The sequence below is a fragment of the Ctenopharyngodon idella genome, chromosome 6 (assembly GCF_019924925.1).
Source record: "Ctenopharyngodon idella isolate HZGC_01 chromosome 6, HZGC01, whole genome shotgun sequence".
Classification (NCBI taxonomy): Eukaryota; Metazoa; Chordata; class Actinopteri; order Cypriniformes; family Xenocyprididae; genus Ctenopharyngodon; species Ctenopharyngodon idella.
In genome coordinates, this window is record NC_067225.1 from 24,454,236 (window position 1) to 24,475,659 (window position 21,424).

Genomic DNA, 21,424 nt, shown 5'->3' on the forward strand with positions numbered 1-21,424 from the left:
GTACATTAAAAAAAAAACAGTATGAAGAGAAAATTTTACATTTTAGTATTTATTAAATCAAACATGGCTGCTTGAGCCCACTTTTCATCACTTTACTTTGTTTTCAAAACCCATATTTTTCTCAAAAACAAAATTATGTTATTAATCTTTTAATTATTTTGGCAAAGTTTTATATTCATAAGAAAAAAATAACTCAAAAGAAACCCTCATATATTACCTTTTATAACACCGATCTCACAATATATTTTGAAACTCTTTCAAACATGAGATCACAGAACAAAAAGCTTATAAAAACAATACAAATTCTAAAGCTTTTCAAATTCATGTAACTGCCCTAATAATATGTAGCACTTTTTATCCTATTATTTTTTTTTATTGTTATTTTTTTGTATATGTTTTCTTTTTATATTTTAGTTATTGTTGGTACTCTTTGTTTTATATGCTCTGATATGTATTACAATGTCTTATATTTGTCTTGTAAAATAAAATAAAATAAAAAAGTTCATCAAAAAAAAAAAAAAAAAAAAAAAAAAAAACATATGAGAATATGTTGAGTGACAAAACAAAGACCTGCGTAGCTAAAAAGAGCAGCACATCTACATATTTGAGCTTATGCGTGCCGCCATCTAATGGTAGAAATTAGCATTTTAAAAAGTCAAAACAACAATGTCTGTTTTAAAGTCACCATGAAATCAAAATTGACAATTCTTATGCAATATTGCAGTACTTATTATAAATGATTTATCCTGTCATAACTTCCGTTTCATGCCGACTTTAATCTTGACATTTGATAGAGTCAGATATGTTCTAGAGAATGTACATCTTGCGAGCTTCTATATCTCCAGAGGTTGAGTATCCTAAATGATTTACAGGCCAGTGTCCGGGACTTGGTGCAACAGTACGTTCAATACGCTGAAATAAAACCATTGCAGGAGAGCTTGTCATTACAGGCAGAAACAAGCGCACATGATCTTCCTTTCCAGGCCAGAAAGCATTAGGGTCCGCCCAGCGAATTGACTGCTTCTTCCTACAACACATATACAGACATAACTAAATACAAACACTCCATTTTAAAACATACACTACTCTTCAAAAGTTTGGGGTCTGTAAGATTTTTTAATGTTTTTAAAAGTAGTTTCTTATGCTCACCAAGGCTGCATTTATTTGATAAAAAAATACAGTAAAAACAGTAATAAAATGGCAATATTTTTACAATTTAAAATACCTGTTTTCTATTTTAAAATCTTTCAAAATGTGTATATAATGGCAAAGCTGAATTTTCAGCATCATTACTCTAGTCTTCAGTGTCACATGACCCTTCAGAAATCATTTTAATATGCTGATTTGGTGCTTGAGTAACTTTTCTTATTATCAATTTGGAAAACAGCTGTGCTGCTTAATACTTTTGTGGAATATGTTTTCAGGTTACTTTGATGAATATAACATTCAAAAGAACAACATTTATATGAAATAGAAATCTTTTGTAACAATGCAAAAGTCTTTACTGTCACGTTTGATCTATTTAATGCATCTTTGCTGAATAAAAGTATTAATTTCGTTAAAAAAAAATCTCACTGACCCCAAAATTTTGAATGGTAGTTTATATCACAAAAGGAGCAAAATGAATATGATTAATATTCATTATATCACAAAAAGAGCCAAATAAATCCTCCTTTTCCCAATTAGTAGAATTTTATTTTTCATAGAGTGACTTACATCGCTTTGTGGCCCTTATTTGCACCACTTTCAACTCTGTGTGTTTTGGATGTCCTGAGGGATGTCAGGCCTTGTTCTCGTCCACCACAGCCTGACAAGTGACCTTTCCCTCCCAATTTAGAGCTGCTAAACATGCTCATGTCACCAGGGTGCAACAGGGCTTAAAGAAAGAGACACTGTCAGGTTGCATTTGTATTCTGCAGGCTTTTTACAATGGTTTAATATGCCATCTCTATATGCGTTTGTGTGTATGTGCAATTCCTATATATCATAAAAAACATACCTTTCTGTAGAGTGGCCTGGCTCACATTAAGCCCCTGTCGTTGACATTGCTCCATAGATTTTAGGTATTCTCTGAAACAACGTCTCCTGAAACGATCCACTTCTCTGCCCATAGTGCCACTCAGAGAAGAAGGGCAAGAGGTCTTGGTGGCGGCCAAAACTTTCCTCATGATCGCTAGCACCTCCATATCCTCCATGCCCATCTAGAAACATTAAGGTGAACGTGATTTCACCAACTACAACATGTTCCTGGATCAACATCTTTGTTGATCCTGGAACAACATTCCAATCAACCAATCAGATTTGAGGGACAAGTTTACCATTTATGTCAAGTTTAGGCTTACAACCTGGGTTAGGTGCTTCCACCACAGTGTTATTCAACTATCATTTCCCTCTGATTTTAGGGATAAGTTATGGGTAGGGTTAGGTTTAGGGGTTGGGAAAAGGTTAGGACTAAATTTTCAGATAGGAATGTTGTTCCAGGATAAACAAAATATGTTGATCCAGGAACATGTCTTACTTGGCAAAATCACGGTGACCGGTGTTGTATGATTAAAACTTTTTTTCAATCATAATCTTAACAAAAACGTACTGTTTTTGTTTTATATGGTTGTGTTGCTGTACCTCATTTTTCTCCTCTAGTGCGATTCCATGTGTTGGAAGGTGTCTTGTCCCAATCACTTTATCACGGTCTTCGTTCCAATAACCTAAACATAAATACACAATACCTTATGCTGCTACACACTGAAAGAAATGATGTTCATAATGACACCCATTTTGTTCCTCCCTTTTCCCCTAGACCAAGATATACCAGCGTTTGATTTTTGTTCTTCCCTTTCCTGAAGCTTTCCGCTCCAGGCTTGGATTCCAGCAGCCAGGTCTTCCACAGTTACTGAGTTTCCATCCTTGCTACTTAAATAGGACATCAGCACGTTCATCCGCTCAGGCTGGATACGGAAACCGTCCTAAAAATCACAACACACACCTTTTTTCATACAATGTTCTTAAATTTGAGCAAAAAAAAAAAAAAAAAAAAGAAGAAGAAGAAATGTATTGCCAATGCTTTATATATGCACACCTTCTTAAACAGAGCACAGAGGTCTACACGATTTAATTTACCAGTCCCATGCCAGTCCAAGAATTTGGAGAGATTGCAGGCGTCGCGAGTGTTCAGAAAGCTCTTCACTTCTTCAACTTCACCTCTGAGCGCGAGCGGAGACTGTGATATAAACACAAATTTAACAATACAGTGAAATCCTGGGGTGTTGTCCATCAAATAAACAGGGCCCCCAAAAAACATTTAGACAAAATATTTACTAATTTGTTTCTAATGCAATTAAAATCGAACTTTTTATTTAAAAAAAAAAAAAAAATTAAGTGTGGCCTTTCACTATTCTAGTTTGTATCAGTGTCAAATTGTGTTCCTACAGTTGTAACATCTGGTGGTGGTGGTGGGAAAATGCTTGTTTTTGAAGGGGGTGATGATATCCGCTTATCTTTTCTGTCTCGTTCCGTGGCGAGAACCTCCAGGTCGGTGAGTATCGGTTTATTATGGAGCCATCTGCGCAGATCCCCGATACCGTCAAGCGCCTCTCTGAACGCTTTCCTGTCACTGATCCAGTCCGGGTGTTCCGCGGGCTTGTCTCCAGGGAAACGCGTATAGAACTCAGCAGCGCCTCTGAGGTCTGATGTTGGTATAGCAGGTCGAGCGTCAAGGTGTTTCGGCTGTGGACGAGTTGCGGGAAAGATTTTTATCTTATCCATCATATGCTTCCTAAAGGCACTACCACTGCATTTTTGTGGTCTAAACGAACCACATGCCATTTGAAATAGGTACGTCTCTGTCAAATCACGTTTTTTTAACCGCCTGAATTCCTCTTCCAGCGTTGGATCACCCAGTAAACACTCCGTCCCCAGGGCCATTATTGGAGTTTTGGCACTGTTTAAAAAAAATCCTAAAACTATTAAAATAAATAGGAAGCTAACATGTCATGATTTTTATTCAACGCCGCTCATTCCTGTAGGTAAATGTAGCTGTGAAGTAACTGAAGTCTATTGGTGGCATGTTTACATTTGTATCCTTGACTCCCATTCTTCTTACTCAAAGGTCAAACCTTCTCTTCTTTTTGACTCAAGACAGCCAAAGACTTTACTAAAGCATCTTTTAGTTTCATTGAATTATATTTGATATTAACACAGAGAAAAGATGTCAGTTTTGCATCTGAAATAATTTTAATGTTTGTAGCATGATACTGCCATTTGACTAGCTGACATATGTACTAGCTATTGCAACACTAGTGCCAAAAATAAACTTAAAATATTTGGCCCCTTGTGATTGATTTTCAGGAGCCTTTATGGGAGCTTATTATTTTATAATTACATTAAATACACATCAGGTACCTCATACTTAATTTAAAATCAGTTAACTGAAATAGATTTTCAAAACTGAACAATTATGACTTCCGATTGTTTTCATTTATGACATCAAATACAAAAGTAGCTGTAAATAATGGACTAGTTCAGGGTAATCTTGAACTTTGACTGTGTAGAATTTTAATATTACAGTCTATATAAGCATTCCATTGTCCCTTTTTCCTGAGTGAATAGAACAGTACTTGTGAACTGATTTTTTTTTTTTTTTTTTGGTAAGACAGGATGAAAGCATATAAACATTCTATTGCACATTAATGCATAATTTAAATGTAGAGTTTAGTCTATCCCTGCAGTGCATGGTCCAGAATGTGTTCTTCCTCTACTGGGTTGGGCATTGTGACTCTCAGCTGATGTTGATTCTCCATGGTACGCTGAATCGTCTCATAAGCATTAGCGTTGCCTGACCAGCATCTCCGTGCCACCTAGTGATATAAACATCAATATTTATATATAACAGTATAATAAGTATGCATCATATATATACATACATATACACACACATAAAGATACTCACCCCATTAGAGACATCCCAGTTCAACATTAGTCTAGCTCTCTGCCCTGCCTCTTCAGAACCATCCAGAACCAATCCAAAACCACCATTTATCACTTCCCCCCTAAAAAATCAATACCAAGTCAATAATTAAAAACTAATATCTTTTTTATGATCCATTTTTATTTTTGCTCAATCAATAATACGAAATAGAAAGCAATCAGTAACACTTTTAAACTAGAACTAGAATTAATGAAATAAATTTTTATCAATAACTAGTCAAATCCCTCCTTACCATCCAACTCCGCCTCCATTGTGCAAAGCAACCCATGTGGCTCCACGGAATGCATCACCAACAAAATTCTGCACTGCCATGTCTATAATAAATGCATAGACATAAATCTATTAAATAGGCTCTCTGGAAAACTTGATTCCAATTGGTCAATTACAGCATTCTGTAGTCAGATATTTTGTATAATGACAGCTATAAATAGATATTTCAACTTAAATCATGGTCATTTCCTTTTTTTCCCACCTAAGTAGCCATGTAATAAGCAAGATAATATATATTCAGCCATTCATTATCGCACAATAAGCCCCTCTCAGGATGACACAACACCCCTCCTGATAACCTGTACACTATCCCTTACTTATATTATAGTTAGTATGAGTATGAGTTCACTTGTATGTCTAGATGTGTCTGCGTACCTGCGCAGAAGGCAGAGCCATCATAAACATTCGAGGTCTCCCTGAAGGGACTGTCTGTCCCACTGACATCATGATGGTCTCTACTGATGATTACTGGAGCCTGAGGGGGGAAGGGAGACAGTTGCACTGATATGTTGCAAAGTGTGTATTAATGAACCATAATTAATTAGTTCAGGAGTATGCACACTTAAATAGCTTTACCGAGACTTTGCCCTTAGCAATGGCTTGGTTTATTGCCAAGGCGATGGCTACTCTTCCTCTCTGGTCTGAATAGAGAATACGGGCCTGTGAACCCACAACCTAAACACAAAAGAGAGCAGATCAAGCACAAATTGCAAACTGAACACACAAAACATTATTTTAAGACACAACCTTAAAGATACAATAATTTATTAAAGTTTAGTACTTTTAAAACATATGTGTACGATCATAACAGTATCCTAATAAACAGTGTTTTATTTTACATGGAGCAGGTCACCTCATGGTAGTGTTATTTTAGGGTTTCGGTTTTAGTTAACTATAATAACCCTGCCTCATGGTGGCCGACATGTTGAGATCACATGGCAGTTGAATAATACTTGCTGTATAGCCCGCCTATTATTGGACACTTTTGTGGACTGAATAAATGAATTTTGGCTGAATAGCACATTTCTACAATGGCATTAGTAAATGTTTGCTTTTGTGCTATGCTGCATCCACACCACTAGCTGTCAGTATAAGTTCAAAATCGATGCGTAATTAAATGACTATTAATATTACAAAATTAATATTATAAACTTTTTTAATTTATTTAGAGTTGTAAACTTTACATAAATAGGTGTCTATGAGCCATACCATCTTATGTTTCCCAGCTTCACGGATCCAGCGGATGTTGTCACTGTATTGCTGTCGGACACGTTCAGTTACCGTGGAACTTATCTCTTCTAGTACAGCAGTGGCGACTGCATCAGTCTCAGCCAGGTCAGCAGGGTCACCAGAGGTACAGACCCAACGAAATGGCCCAAAACCCAGTGAAAAAATATCCCTAAATAAATCGGCAAAGATTAAAACTAGTCTGCGAGTGAGTGTACTTTTATGTTTGTTGTTCTGCAGATGGTCACTTACCCCATTATGTGTTGGACATATGAGGGATATTTAAACTCAGTAGCCCCTCCCCCTTTCTTCTCTACCTCCGCACCTTGAGGAGACAGAAGAACACTTGTTAACACTTTATTTTACAGTGTCCTTCTTACATGTTACATGTAGTTACTATAGTAAAAACAATAAAGTATGCATAATTACATGCAACTAACCCTAAACCAAACCCTAACCCTATAGTAAGTGCATGAAGTGAATTAATATTACTATTAATTCATTATTAGTAACAATATTATTATTAATAATAATTAATTAGTAACAACAGTGTAACCGAACACTTTTATTTTGTATACTTTGATGTTAGTCTCACTACATCGCTTTTTCTGGAATACTTGATTCTGTCTGGCTAATCTTGGCATTTTGTGGTCAAATTTCTTTGTATTATGACAGTTCAAATTTAATTGACCTTTTTTCCTTTTGCTACATAGCTATAGTTTCACATCTCTCAAATCACTTGGTGGTATCTCTCTTCTCATTTAATGCTCTTTCATTTATTTATTTGGTAAGTATTTGGATAATATACAGTCTGTTGGTTTTATCTCAAAAAAATAAACCCAGTCAGAGTAATAGCTGATCACCGTGTCATGCTTTATTTTTTGATAACGACTCTTTACTTGCCTGCTCTCTGGGCCTCTAAGAGAAAAGCATTTCCATAGTCCCAGAAGAACATTCCTGCATCTGACAATTTATTGATGGCCTCCACCTGCCTGCAAAGACTTCACAAGGGAGTTTGGTGCTTATGTAGTTTTAAATTACTTTTATTTATTTGTGGCATTAATATTTTTGTGCATTTTTGTGTGTACCTCTCATGTACTAGGGTTTTGAAGCGCTGGGGGTCAGTTTTCATGAGCTGATTGGCTTGTCTGAAGGTAAGCTGCACTGGATAATATCCTCCACTGAATGGATTGTGAAGTGATGTCTGATCAGAACCCAAATCAACCAACAACTCTCCTGTCTTCTTATATTCCTGGTAGAGGCACTCCCTGAAACATATTGCACTTATAATTTACAAAAACAAACTTGCAAACAACAGCAAATATGTATGAAGTACACAACTTACCAGAGATCCACAATGTTGCCATGGTAGCCTAAACTCAAGGCCAATTTTGCTTTTCTGGCCTCCCTATAAGATTAAGTATGAGAAGTTTAAGATATGTCTGTATGTCTCAATGTGCTTCTGTAGGTTTTCTTGCATACTTTACCTGATGCGTTGGATGCAGTGGCTCAAATCACTAGTGACCTCCATCAGCCAGCCCTGCTCATGCCTTTTCTTTAGTGGAGTTTCATCAACCTGCAGAGGTCAGTTATGATAGTGTACTTAGGGCTTTGCATACTTGGATCGTTTCAGGGGTGTGAGGGTGGTTTGCAATTTGGATTTAAATGTGAAGATTTTTTATTAAGTAATTTATTACAACTAATGTGGACCTGTGCTCACATCTTTTTTTAAATTTTTTTTTTAAAGATTTATTTTTGGCGTTTTTGCCTTTATTATGATAGGACAGTGATTAGACAGGAAGCGAAGTGGGAGAGAGAGAGGGGGACGGGATCAGGAAAGGACCACGAGCTGGGACTCGAACTCGGGTCACCCAAAGTACATTGGTGCTACATGTCCAAACAAACAGTTGGTAACCTGCTTGATTACCTGCTTGATTACCAACATTCTTCAGAATATCTTCTTTTGCGTTCCACAGAATTCATACGAGTTTGAAATAAAATGGGTTAAACGGGTTTGAAGTAAATGGTAAAAGAATTTTCATTTTTGAGTGAACTATCCCTTCAAATTAGAGTATTTTTTCTTTGATTGAATCTAAGCTGTAAAAATTTTTTGGTGAGGAAATTTGCTTTTACTGAATGTAATGATTGGTTAGAGGTATTCAATGAGATGGTTAGGTAATAGTAAGCATAAACTTCAACCATCATCTAACCTCAGCAATGACCCCAACACAGCCAGCAATGACCGCTGCCTTTGCTTGTGCTCCGCTCATGCCACCCAGACCGGATGTCACAAACACACGACCCCTCAGGTCACCTGAGCCCAAGTATCTCCTACCTGCATTAAGCACTGTCAACTAAAAAGGAAGAGGGGATACTCTTTTAGATCATCTTTGAAAAGGATTGCATTTTTATTAGTTCTGTATGTTTTTCTTACCATGGTGCCATGAACGATGCCCTGAGGGCCAATGTAACAGTAACTTCCAGCGGTCATCTGTCCATACCTGACCATACACACACAGAAACATACACTCTTATCCTATCGCCCAGTTCCACAATGCTAAATGTGGACTGTAAAGTTATTTAAATGATGGTAAAATCACAACCATGTTTATTTTTATCAAATTTACACTACCACTAAAAAGTGTTGGTAAGATTTTTTTTAATGAATTTAATTGTTTTATGCAACAAAGGATTCTTTAAAAAATGTATCATGGTTTCCACAAAAATATTAAGCAGCACAACTGTTTTCAACTGTGATAATAATACGAATCTCGAGCACCAAATCAGCACAAATGATTTCTTAAGGATCATGTGACACTGAAGACTGGAGTAATGGCTGCTGTAAATTCAGCTTTGACATCACAGGAATAAATTACATTTTAAAATATATATAAAATAGAAAACAAACATTTATTACTGTAATTTGGATCAAATAAATGCAGTCTTGGTGAGCATAAAACACTTTCAAAAATCTTACTGACCCCAAACATTTGAATGGTAATGTACATATTTTATATGCATTTTTCTACAAGAGCCTAGTTAGATTGTTATTGGGTACTGGTGAAATCTCACATGGTAATGCCCAGAGCAAACATCTTCTCATATTCCTCTCTGGAAGAATAGTTTGGAATGACCTGAAACCACACAAGAAGAAAAAGAGAAGAAAACGTTATTTCCCTTGCCTAACTTATATCCCATATTCAATGAATGCAGAATGGCCTGTGTGTATCTTACCATGCCATTCGTGATAACACAGCGTGGAGAAGAGGGGAGGCTGGGAAAGAGACCTAATGGATGACCACTGTACATCACAAGGGTCTGCTCTTCAGTCATGGTGCTCAGATAGTGAAATACCAACCAGAACTACGTATACAAACACACATATAAACACAATGGACATAAACTGCCAATTGAATTGAAGATCCTAACACTTTCACTTGGTTTTCTCTGTTTAAAAAGAAACTAAATGTATTTACTACATATGAACTACAAAATATTACAAGTCCCAAGGCATAGGACGTGAGGACAGATTAAAAGTCCTGAATAAACAGGAGAAACGGAGACTTGACACATGTTAGTGATTTCTTTAGCGTCACTTGTCAGCATCTGATAGCGGAGAGCTCACGCGCTATTAATACCCTTACGCCCCCTTGTGGATGGATGCGAACAGGACTTAAAAACAAACCTTACATCAACTTAATAACAATTAAGCTTAATTTTATACACTTTAATACAACACAAAAGGATATAACTGTAACATTAAAGGAATATATAAATACATATAAAAAATCTCACACTTTACCTGCGCCCAGTTGCTGAACACCTGTCCGTTTCCTCCATATGTTACAAGCTCTTGAGGAAACTGAGAGTATTAAATTTAGAATTAAAATGAGAGCATAATGCAGTTCTGGAGATCACTGCATCATAAAATATTATCTTGAAGTCAACATAAAGGAATTACGCTGATACTGCATTGAACCTGCAGCAATTTCTTGACTATTATATATTACATAAAAACCTATTACAAAATGTGAAATTGTACCTGGGCTACAGCGGGATCCAGATTGTTCATAATCATAAGCATGATGGAAGCAGCTTGTCTTGTTCTGCATGGGTACTGATCAATAGGATAAGCTCTATAACACACATGTAGTCATGGATATGGTGTGAACTGCCATTGTCAAGACATATACCATATTAATACAGTTGTCTAATTATGCTGTGCCATTGCTTATGTTGTACCTCATACGCAGTGCAGGACAGAAGCGGTACATGTATATGTGTCCGTACTGCCTGAGCTCCTGCGCAAACTCTGCAGCCAGTGTCGCATGCAGATTAGGAGGAAAGTATCTCAAAGCATTCCTCAAAGCCAGCTATAGAGAGACAGAGACCCACAACAGGTGAGTTCAGTAAAGATTAACTGAAGAGAGAGAATGAGTGATCATGATGCAATCAATTTACAAAATGTTTTGGTCTCTGTCCCTCACCCCCTCTTTTACTAAGCATTCTTCCCTTTCTCTGTTCAAAATTCAGACTCTTATCTTTAATGATTGACAGGACTCACATTGTGAAAAGATATGGGAGATTCTGTTTTTTTTTTTAACCGTTGCTGACCACTCAATGGACCTGAAGCATTTAAAACGTCCTAATTCATTTAAATTCATTAAAAGTTCTGGGTTGGCAAATCTCTTTTGCTCACCAAGGCTGCATTTATTTAATTTAAAATACAGTAAAAATTGTAATATTGTGAAATATTGTTACAAATTAAAGTAACTGTTTACTATTTTTATATTGTAAAATGTAATTTATTCCTGTGATGGCAAAGCTGAATTTTCAGCAACATTACTCCAGGTTTCAGTGTCACATGATCCTCCAGAAATCATTCTAATATGTTGATTTGACTTGGAATACAGCACACAAGTTATATGCACTTTGCTTTACGATTTTTGTCCTTGTTGGTTCCCATCTACTTTCATTGTATGTAAGAAAGCAGCTCAGACATTTTGCTAATTTTTATTCATTTATTTATTATAAATGTTCATTTATAATGAATGACCAAATAACCGAGCATAGGTGTGAGAGATATGTTGACCCACCCGTTCTTCTGCTGGGGTGAGGTTTGGAGTTCGAGCAGGTGCATGAGGTACACTGGGGTCTCTGCCACGGTTTGGGGGAAGAGGATCAAGAGGCAGTCCCGCACAGATCTCCTTTAGACTGGACATCACTCCTGCATTCAGAGAGGAGATATAGAGAAATGAAAACAGCAGAAATACATTTAAAAGATATCTCTGTAAGCTGAGGCTTATACTTACACGTTCTCACTGGATTAGTCTGAAATTCTTAGAAGAATTAGAGATGGTTCATATGAACACTGCCCTGCTGACCCTCTAACCTCCTCCCCATCACGCCATTGGTCAGTTTACTTGGTTTTCTATCTAGTCATATCCAATAAGAAACTTTGGATATCTCTTTCAGGTAATCATTGAACAAGCCAGACATGATGTGGCACTCTCCCAAAAACATAAAAACAAACTCAAGCTGAGAAACATGACGAATTTAATTTTTACTGACCTTGGATGATTGATATAAGGTCGTTGAAAAATTTAAAACCTTTCTTTCACCATGTACAATGCCGACTGTCAAAATATATAATTCAAGAAGCCTCATTCTTGTTTATTCATCATTCATCTTTTTTTACATATTCAAATATGTCAGTATGCTGACAGAATTTGCTAGAACCTTTAAAGGGTTCATTCATGCAAAAAAGACAATTCTGTTATCATTTACTCACCCTCATGTCATTCCAAACATGTATGGCTCTCCTTACTTGTCATGTGGAACACAAAAGATGTTAGGCAATATGTTTTGAGTCTCATCTTTTTTATATAATCTCAAACTTTTGGTCCCTCTATGAATGCTGACTAACTTTTCTTGATATTACTTTGATACCATTTGACTAAAGCACAAACAGTTACATACATATATTCTTAAATGGACAAACCATATAATTAATGTGTCTATAATCTTTAATCAAAATATGATTTCACATTTTACACGCAAACGCTTGTAATCACTCAAGCAACAAGTTTGACACACTGATTTAAAATCACACAAGTAATACATGTCAATATGTAACAAAGTTACACTTTGATTAATATGTTTGTTGAAACAAAATAGAACAAAAAAATGGAAAAAGTAGAATAAAAAATAAAAGAAATAAGTACACAGAATTCAAACCATGATGGGTTTATAAAAATGAGGTTGACATTTCTCAGAAGACAAAAACATTTTTTCAAACATCCTTTGTGTGCTTTATTTTTCTGGACCTCTCACCATTTTTTTTTTTAAATATCAGGATATCATTTAACCTGATCAAAAATATATTGTCCATGTATGTTACTTTCTACATTTATGTAAACATTGTCATCATCTCCCTTTTAATGTCTCATCTTAAAAATAGATATAAATAAATTTTAGTAAAAATAATATGTGGAATAAGAGATGGAGTTGCTTTACAGTTTTAAGTAGCTATGGGCAACTGTGAAGGCAGAGGATCTGACTCTTCACTTGTGCTGAAGTCAGAGATAGAAGGGGAATCTTTCTGCTCTGAATCTGGCCCAGGATTTGCAGTTTGAAGATCATCTTCCTGAGGGAACAGTTCAGGATGTTGACGAAAACACTCCTGCATGCTTCTGAACTCCTCCAGACAGTCTGAGCCCTTCAACTCTTCTTGACTTAAGTGGAAGCAGGTGAATGCTGTCTTAAACTGCTCTCCACATACTCCACTTGCCATCCCTCCTAAACACGGACAGTCCCAATTTATCTCACCACTCGGCAAAATGAGACCTGAATACACAGAGATAGTGCGGTAGATATAAAGTTATACATTTTTAAACTGAATCTCAAGAAGGAAGTATTTCTTTCGATCAAATATAATTTACAGATTAACTAACCTTTTTCTGCATGGTCCTCATTTGCATCCTCATCAACCAGTTTTACAGTGCTAGGAATTTCATGCTCTTCCTTGGTAACAAATATGACTTGGTCCTTCCCTGTAAATAGTTAATGAAGACAATTAATATTCAGTTATTAAGTAAATAAGTAATAAATAATATATAATAATAATAATAATAATAATGTTTAAAACACTTTATTTTTATTTTTATAAATAAATAAGTTGTGGTAAACTACTTCCATGGTGAACATTCAGATGTACACATGTTGATTTACCCATCATTTTTTTTAATTATTTTTTTACATTTGATTGTTACATTTATTTTAGTGTGGTCAATGATGTATTGTGAGCTGCTATTACTAGAATAGATGCCTTTTTAGAAAATCTTTCAGTTTATATATTATATTCTTGAAATAAAATACTAGAAATAAAAATAAAACAACAATAAAACAAATTTTTAGCATCAGTGAGGTAAAAATAAAATAATCGGAAGTCAAAGTATTCACGCTATTACGAGAAGGTCATTGCTATCACTTTTGTCTTATAGCTAGATTCATGTTTCACAGATATTACTTAAACTAAATGAGCAAAGAGACAATCATGCTGATTAACAGTTTTGCTCCGCGTAAAAATGTAAAAAAAAATTGCTCTATTACCTTCCCCGTTGATTGCAGTCATTTCTTTTTACATATAATAAAGGAAATTTAATAGAAATAATGCAGCACTTGCGCTGATTTTACGGCGCTTTGTTATCAATATTTTGCAGTATCAAAGTGCCCGGTTCACCAGCATCGATCAACCACTATCTAGCCTAAAGACTTGAATGAACTTTGATCTATCCTTCCTCCTGTCAATCTTATCCCACATGCCGCTTTCAACCAACCCAGGTCATCGAATCAAATATCATGACGTCATAACCAGTAGACGAGGGCCCCAAATGTTTGCCTCTCAGAATGCCTGCAAAAAAGAATAAACCCATTTTTTTTTTCTGCTTTTTAAAAAAAACACTTTACTGTAATTGTTGTGAACAGTACTCTTAAATATGAATAAACATAAGTCATTAAAACTTAAACTCTGAAAATCCCATCAGTTCTTGACCTAACTTCAGAAAAGGAAAAAGCCATAAATATTGTACTTGAGTTTACTGAAATATGGCATTTCTCTTTCAGTTAAATATAGCTAACACAATCCAGAGGGTGTGTGAGGTACTTAAGGCATTTTTACAGAAACCTGCTAATTTTAATATGTCAAATGCCAAAAGACAGAATCTGAGTCATGTTTAATCATTAAAGGTCTATTTAGACCTTCTCATAGCCACAAATGAAACAATCGTATCTCCCAAAAACGAGTTTTTATTGAGAATGATCAGTCTTTGCTGAACATATTTGTTCGGAACATTTCTTTTTACAGTCCAAAAGGGAAAAAAAATAAAAACAGAAAATGGGTCTATTTTACATTGTTGCACACTGCATTAAATGTCATATATACAGACACCCAATGATACAGTAAAATGGGCTTAATTTTGGAATTAAACAGACTATAGGTGTAACCAGTTGTCTGCCAATGAAGCTCTCAGTGATGTATTCTGAACAAAAGGATTCCAGCGTTAATGAGTACACACACACAAAACAAAAAAAAACAAAACAAAAAAAAAAAACACCATTGGTGCCACACTGTGTATTGCATTTCCTTGGTTGTGATGCTGCCTTGTTTAGAATTGACAAACTATTCTGCTGACTGAAAACCAAGCACCTGTTTGGTTCTCAGATCTCTAGTCATAACTAACCATCACAATTTATGATTAATTATGGTACGAGGAGTTATAAAGAGCCTTACACTAAACAATAGCTATTATGGACAAAAAAATGCCTGTTAGCTTCGCATACAAGACCGATATGACTGACAAACAGACGTAACAGATAGTTTGTGTGTGGAAACAAAATTGGCAGTGTTGAGTAAATCACTCACCCAACATTAGCAATACTTTCTGGAAAATCCTTTTACCAGGCATAACTAGGTTCAGACAGAAAATAAAGAAAAGGGCGAATGAAGGGATACATGGAGAGAGGAAGGACAGACTGAGGAAAAGGGAACATTTCTGAATATTCCTAGTCAGAGCTCACAGAGTCCATCTTTACTGTCCCGTCCATGAAGTTCAGTTTCATCACTGAATTTTAGAAACGCTTTGCCACTCCTGACAAATAAGAGAACACACTCGGCCTAAACTAAAGCCTAAGAACACGTTCTCCCAAAACAGCACTCGTGACAGACCATTTTGGATGCTCAAATCACACCAAAATAAAAATAAAATGACAACAACAATCATAAAATAATAAAAGTGTTTTGTAAGATGTCAGCAAATATGTGTGCGATTTGTGAATGTCATTGTTTAGAAGAGTAGCGCTCCCATGCTGCCGACTTCACTCTGTTCCTTAACAAATATCTCAAAGTACTGATAGATGATGGTAACAGCCAATAGGATTCCTGTTCCAGAGCCGATGGCACCCAGGAAGTCAGCCATTACCGAAAGGCCTCCGATACATAGTCCACCAAATGCAGCAGCTGTGGGGATGTACCTGAATAACAAAAAGAAAAAGTGTGAGGTTAACGAAGATCCTGATAATCAAGTATTTACAAGCTGAGCTTACAGAGCAAGTGTGTTAGCGGCTCACCTGTTGAGTTCATGAACCATGGAGGTCTCTCTGTGTCCCCTCATTACCATCTGCTGTTCTTTCAGCTGCTTGGCCACCTAAAACACACATACACACATTACAACTTCATATCAAATGATCAAATACAGTGTTGATAAATAAACAAGAGCTAATGACTCACATCTTTGGCAGATGATCCAGAAACTTCAATCCAGGTCTTAGAAAAGAAGGCACAGGATCCCAGCATGAATATAATGTAGATCACTGCATGGACTGGGTCATCAAGCACAGAACCAAATGACTCCGGAGGAGACAGATAGTAACACAGACCGCCTACAGGGTAGGCACGAGCCGGACCACCAGTTGATGTATCCTACAAAAAAAAAAAAAAAAAAAAAAAAAAAAAGGATTATAGGAAGGTTCTCTCTTCTATATCTGTTTCTGGACTGTATCCTATAAAACATGCTCTGAATTTGCAATATACATTTAGTCTCAAGCGCAATAAATGGTACACTACAAAAAAAAAAAAAAAAGCATTGGTGACACTTACAGACCAAGTTCCCAAGAGGTTGACCAGGAAGTTGCCGCTAAAGCGGGTGGAGAGCATCTGAGAGATGACGTAAAGGTTAGAAACCAGAGCAGACTGCAGGATGATGGGAATATTGGAGGTGTAGAACAGCTTGATGGGATATGTGTTGTACTGGCCACGGTAACGTGCAGACTTGATGGGCAGGTCGACTCTGAAGCCCTGTACAAAACAATTTAAATCAATTTTAAAGTACTTCATTGGCGTGACTGCGTTTATGTACAATATTGCCAAAGCATTATAAAAAACAAGTAATGACAAGAAGAAGAAATATACAATATTAAAGTAACATAATAAAATAGTTAAAATAAGGTGCTAAGTAATAAATAAAATATACAAACACATACACACATATATAAACATTTATCAAGACATTATGAACAAAAAAAAAAAATATTAGAATGACATATGTACATGTATAGTCTTTATTATATTTATCAAGAAGGGTGTGTTACCTGGAAGTATATGACAACCGCAAAGACAAAGACTGTTGCAATGAGGTTCATGAGGTTAGGCAGGTTCTGTCTGTAAAAGGCCTCTCTCAGAGCACGTACTTTATCAGTACGAGTGGCCAACAGGTGGAACAGTGCAATAATGGCTCCTTCAAACTCAGTGCCTGAATATGCACAAATGAAAATCAGTCTACATCACCAAAGAATGATTTAAAACATGATGCTGTGTCCTGAACTCATACCTCTGCCTGTGTTGACTGTGGTTGGGCTGAATGCCTTCCATACGATTGTCTCACAGATGTTTGTGGCGATGAAGAGTGAGATACCAGAGCCCAAACCGTAACCTTTCTGCAGCAACTCATCCAGCAGCAACACGATCAGACCGGCCACAAACAACTACAGGAACGACACACAGATTTAATCAAGTCTCTTATTCATTGACAAACTCTCTATTTACGAATCACATAGATAAATGGCCCAAGAAAAGCCAATCCATATGACATAAAAAAATTGTGTGTATTTGAGCATGCTTTTTTTTTTACCTGAATGATGATCAGCAGACAGATGCCAGCACCCATCTCTGAAGGGTCTCCATACATTCCAGTCATGACGTACACAATAGCCTGGCCAATGGTGATGATCATACCAAACACTGAAAAAAACATTTAAAAAAAAATGTCATTACTATCACTATAATCATAATAATAACTGTAATCCTTAAAACAAAACAAATCTTACGTTTCTGAGCTCCATTGAAGAGTGCTCTGTCTTTAGGTGTGTCTCCAACCTCAATGATTTTAGCTCCAGCCAGCAGCTGCATGATCAGACCAGAGGTCACAATGGGAGAGATACCCAACTCCATCAAAGTACCTGAAAAACACGGTCATTAATAAAATGTACAATTCTTAATACCGGACATCATGAGGACACCACAGAACCTACAAAACATTGTTGAGCACTGATGAAAATAAAAGTAAAAATTTGAAAGTTCAAAAGAACAGCATTTATTTAAAATATAAATCTTTTGTAACATTACAAATGTCTTTACTGACTCTTTTGATCAATTTAATGCATCCTTAATTTAAAAAGTATTACTTTATTTCTTGTCCCCAAACTTTTGAAGAGCAGTATATATTACATGATTTAATAAACTAGCTATAAATATGATTATTGTAGAGCAATAATATCAACTGTTAACTGAACACTGCAAACTACCATACAATCATAATCATAAGTAAAGAAACAGACTTACCTCTGTTGGAGGCCAAGATGACTCTCATCCAGTAGAATGGATCTGCTGAGTCTGAAGACATGATCCCAAACAGCGGGATCTGAGAGAGGGAGAACAACAGTACATTACATGAGGTCTTAACCTTTTTTACACTGAACATATCTGGAGCACTAAAGCATGAGCAAAGTGCTTATGTGGATTTTTCATACATTGACAAATCCAACTTACCTGGCAGCAAACAAGAAAGATGAACAATGTGATGGCGGTCCATAGCACCTTTTCTCGGAACTGGATCTGATAGACAAGCATAAGTATAGGTTTAAAATGCAGGTTTTTACATGTATAATCTAATAAAAAAAATAACATCACATGATACATGTTGTGTACAATGTTATACCTTTCTTTCTGGTTTCTGGATTTCCGGCAAAACCGCACAAAATGGTTTTATTACCTCCAAGAACTTAACTAGAAATGGAAGAACGTGAGAAATGTTACACAATAAAACATGTATTTGGTACCACACAATTAAACAAGTTACAATTTCACTAAATGCAACATAACTTCTAGACCATATTCCTGCATTTAATCTCAACACCTCAATATGAGGCGGGAATTGTTGAAATGTTTAGAAGCTGTAATAGCAGCAATTTTTTTTTTTTTTTTTTAAACCAAGACTAATAAACAACTCTCATCCCAAAGCCCGTGTTGAGCTACTTAGGACAACAGTAGGGAGATGCTGTCCAATCTAAAGCGTCGTCATCATTACACTGACAGGCTAAAACTCACATTTTCGACCTTTTATACAATATAATACTTAAAGTACATCTCTCACAGGAGGTAAGACTTAATAACACAACGATTTCTTTGAATTTGTGTAATGCGTATTCATAAAGTGTCGTTTAATTATCAAGTTAAACAAAATTAGATTCATGCCTGTTTGCTAACCTAGGTAATATCTGACCGCTTCCCTCTGGTTTGGCAATCCAACAAAACTCTGAATAAGTTGTTGTGGCAATATTTGCCGTTAAATATCTTCTAATAGATATTTGATGGAGACCTTTACAATTTTGTTGTAAAACAAAGCCACGGAGATGTGTAAAGAAAATAGCTAACAAGCTAACGCTAGCTGTCCGCAACCATTCAATCGCCAGACAAGCAATGTAAATGATAATTTACATACGAATCACATCCAGACAAAGAGGATTGAGAAACATTTTACTTGCAGAAAAAGATAGATGTAAATAAATATAAAAAAGTAAATGGATAGGATACCAATCTCTCAGGTCCCAATCAAAGGAAGCTGTCTGGCTAGCATGCTAATGATGCTAACAGAACTAGAGTGTGATATAACAGCAGAATTACATTAATTAACTCTATTAAACATACGAGAAACGCTTCAAAACCCTTCACTTACTCGCCATGGTGACGGTGCCCTGAAATCACGGTCACGATCTTAAGTCCCAGTGAGCTGCAAACGGATAGTCCAGCGCTGCCGGTGCGCTCCGCCGCCCGGGTAAGAGAGAAAGACAGAAGCGAGAGAGCTGAAGGGAGGAGTGAGTGCGCTTTAGAGACACGTCAACACTTCAAGACTCTACTACACGTCAGATAAACAGCGAGCCGCGGTTGATCTTCTGTTTCACGTCTTGTGATTTGATCAAGTGGCTGCTGTGTGTCTCTTTGTAGAAGAATTTCACTTCGATTTTTGAACTGTTATGTTTCCCTACAAAGTAAAGAAAATATAATAATGTTCAAAGTTAACTTAACTAACTGTTAAAGTGGTTAAATTAGTATTTAAAGTGTTTGTTTTCATTTAATGTAAATTAATTTAATTAAAATGAGTTTAGTTTAAATAGATTGCAGTATTTAAATCATTAGTATCTCATTAAGAATTTACATTATTGTGACAAAAAAGGACTGTAAGTTTTATGAAGAAAGTTGAAAAGGAAGAACGATAAACAATAAATTAAACTACCATAAACTTCCGGGTAAAAAGGCTTGCTCCTTAATGTATTCAAAGCAAATGGATGGCCACTTGTAACATTTTAATTATTTGTATTGTTATAGATACACGAGTTTCCACTTTAATAATTGTAAAATCAAATTCTGCTCTTATGCAATTGATCATATTGAAGATGCGAGGCCAAATCGAGAGGCTGATATTAACGTTCAGGTCTTGTTTTCAGCTGACTTTGTTACACGATATAGTGGAAGCTATAAATAAATTAAATTTAGTCAAATCCAATTAAAATAAACAAGCAGTTTTCACTTTCGATCAGTGGGTGTCATGGAACCAGTAGTTTAAAATTAAAATAAATTGTTTCTCTGTTCCGCAGTTTATTTCTCTAACCAACAGAGGGCTCCATGTACTCAGCAAAATAGATGCTTGTCTATGGCTAGTCTATGGCTGACTTTTTTTCAGGCGTATATACACTCACTGAGCATCACATTGCAAGAGATGGGTATGTTTTATTAAGAGGTAATATCTGCCGCTTCGAATTCATTTCAGATGCATTTTTACTCTTATGTCACTGATTATACAGCTACTGTCTACTATCGAAGTAGTTAATATCTACAGAGGAGCTAAACTCATGCTAAATGTGCAGTTAGGCCTCAAATTAAATATTAAAAATATATTTCTATAAAATATTACATAACATAAAACAGGAATTCACTATGGTACTTTTTTGCCACCACATTTTGAAATTCTCTGGTATTTTTTGTCCCTTCTGTGGCATATTTGGTCAATTCTGACCATGGTTATTTCAAAAATAATACCTGTTGTGGATATTATTGCTTGCAAACTGTGCTTGTGTGTGTATGGAGATGGTGTTTTGATGTGGAATTGATCCTAATACATCCTAATACAAAACAAATACATGCTACATAGTACTTTAGCGCAGACATTTTACTCTCTGAAACAGATGCACAGGGTTTTGTCTATTTTTAGAAACAGCCATGAGGATTTCATCCACTGCAATTCTGCACTGCTTTGGCTGCATTTTGCAAGTAACGCAGAGCCATTGCTGTCAGAACACACACACACACACACACACACACACACACAATGA

At 36.0% G+C, this 21,424-nt stretch overlaps 4 protein-coding genes across 4 annotated transcripts; all 4 read right to left on the reverse strand.

The window, feature by feature from the left end:
• Positions 1-33: 33 nt before the first annotated feature.
• On the reverse strand, positions 34-4,055 carry si:dkey-197j19.5 (EF-hand calcium-binding domain-containing protein 12). The gene is made up of 7 exons (XM_051898263.1): positions 3,427-4,055; positions 3,077-3,217; positions 2,810-2,963; positions 2,623-2,705; positions 2,000-2,201; positions 1,717-1,876; positions 34-1,027 (listed from the first exon to the last, which is right to left on the reverse strand). Exons 1-7 carry the CDS (start codon positions 3,919-3,921, stop codon positions 808-810), a joined length of 1,455 nt encoding a protein of 484 aa, XP_051754223.1. The 5' UTR covers positions 3,922-4,055; the 3' UTR covers positions 34-807.
• Positions 4,056-4,528: 473 nt separating this feature from the next.
• Positions 4,529-11,900, reverse strand: uroc1 (urocanate hydratase 1). Its single transcript, XM_051898261.1, has 20 exons — positions 11,794-11,900; positions 11,578-11,708; positions 10,724-10,854; positions 10,524-10,617; positions 10,284-10,343; positions 9,716-9,844; positions 9,554-9,615; positions 8,916-8,982; positions 8,692-8,835; positions 7,969-8,057; positions 7,827-7,889; positions 7,570-7,749; positions 7,385-7,482; positions 6,734-6,806; positions 6,464-6,653; positions 5,831-5,929; positions 5,630-5,729; positions 5,217-5,298; positions 4,946-5,045; positions 4,529-4,853 (listed from the first exon to the last, which is right to left on the reverse strand). Exons 2-20 carry the CDS (start codon positions 11,701-11,703, stop codon positions 4,713-4,715), a joined length of 2,028 nt encoding a protein of 675 aa, XP_051754221.1. The 5' UTR covers positions 11,704-11,708; positions 11,794-11,900; the 3' UTR covers positions 4,529-4,712.
• A 589-nt stretch (positions 11,901-12,489) lies between these two features.
• chchd4b (coiled-coil-helix-coiled-coil-helix domain containing 4b) lies at positions 12,490-14,378 on the reverse strand. The gene is made up of 3 exons (XM_051898267.1): positions 14,093-14,378; positions 13,435-13,533; positions 12,490-13,327 (listed from the first exon to the last, which is right to left on the reverse strand). Exons 1-3 carry the CDS (start codon positions 14,112-14,114, stop codon positions 13,002-13,004), a joined length of 447 nt encoding a protein of 148 aa, XP_051754227.1. The 5' UTR covers positions 14,115-14,378; the 3' UTR covers positions 12,490-13,001.
• Positions 14,379-14,770: 392 nt separating this feature from the next.
• On the reverse strand, positions 14,771-19,942 carry sec61a1 (SEC61 translocon subunit alpha 1). Its single transcript, XM_051898264.1, has 12 exons — positions 19,771-19,942; positions 18,754-18,821; positions 18,585-18,650; positions 18,378-18,456; positions 17,864-17,995; positions 17,668-17,777; positions 17,368-17,521; positions 17,129-17,289; positions 16,638-16,835; positions 16,269-16,460; positions 16,109-16,185; positions 14,771-16,012 (listed from the first exon to the last, which is right to left on the reverse strand). Exons 1-12 carry the CDS (start codon positions 19,775-19,777, stop codon positions 15,826-15,828), a joined length of 1,431 nt encoding a protein of 476 aa, XP_051754224.1. The 5' UTR covers positions 19,778-19,942; the 3' UTR covers positions 14,771-15,825.
• Between the last annotated feature and the right edge of the window lie 1,482 nt (positions 19,943-21,424).

Coding starts and splice junctions, on each gene's coding strand:
- si:dkey-197j19.5 (XM_051898263.1), bottom strand. CDS start 3,921: ATGGCCCTGGGGACGGAGTGTTTACTGGGTGATCCAACGCTGGAAGAG. Junction 3,218..3,426: donor CACCACCAGATGTTACAACT/GTAGGAACACAA, acceptor TTTATATCACAG/TCTCCGCTCGCGCTCAGAGG. Junction 2,964..3,076: donor TCTGTGCTCTGTTTAAGAAG/GTGTGCATATAT, acceptor TGTGATTTTTAG/GACGGTTTCCGTATCCAGCC.
- uroc1 (XM_051898261.1), bottom strand. CDS start 11,703: ATGTCCAGTCTAAAGGAGATCTGTGCGGGACTGCCTCTTGATCCTCTT. Junction 8,983..9,553: donor TTTGCTCTGGGCATTACCAT/GTGAGATTTCAC, acceptor GTGTATGGTCAG/GTATGGACAGATGACCGCTG. Junction 6,807..7,384: donor CTTAGAGGCCCAGAGAGCAG/GCAAGTAAAGAG, acceptor TGTCTCCTCAAG/GTGCGGAGGTAGAGAAGAAA.
- chchd4b (XM_051898267.1), bottom strand. CDS start 14,114: ATGACTGCAATCAACGGGGAAG. Junction 13,534..14,092: donor GACTGCAATCAACGGGGAAG/GTAATAGAGCAA, acceptor AACTATTTACAG/GGAAGGACCAAGTCATATTT. Junction 13,328..13,434: donor TGAGGACCATGCAGAAAAAG/GTTAGTTAATCT, acceptor CTGTGTATTCAG/GTCTCATTTTGCCGAGTGGT.
- sec61a1 (XM_051898264.1), bottom strand. Junction 17,522..17,667: donor GTCTGCTGATCATCATTCAG/GTAAAAAAAAAA, acceptor TCGTTCCTGTAG/TTGTTTGTGGCCGGTCTGAT. Junction 16,461..16,637: donor ACCTCTTGGGAACTTGGTCT/GTAAGTGTCACC, acceptor TTTTTTTTGTAG/GATACATCAACTGGTGGTCC.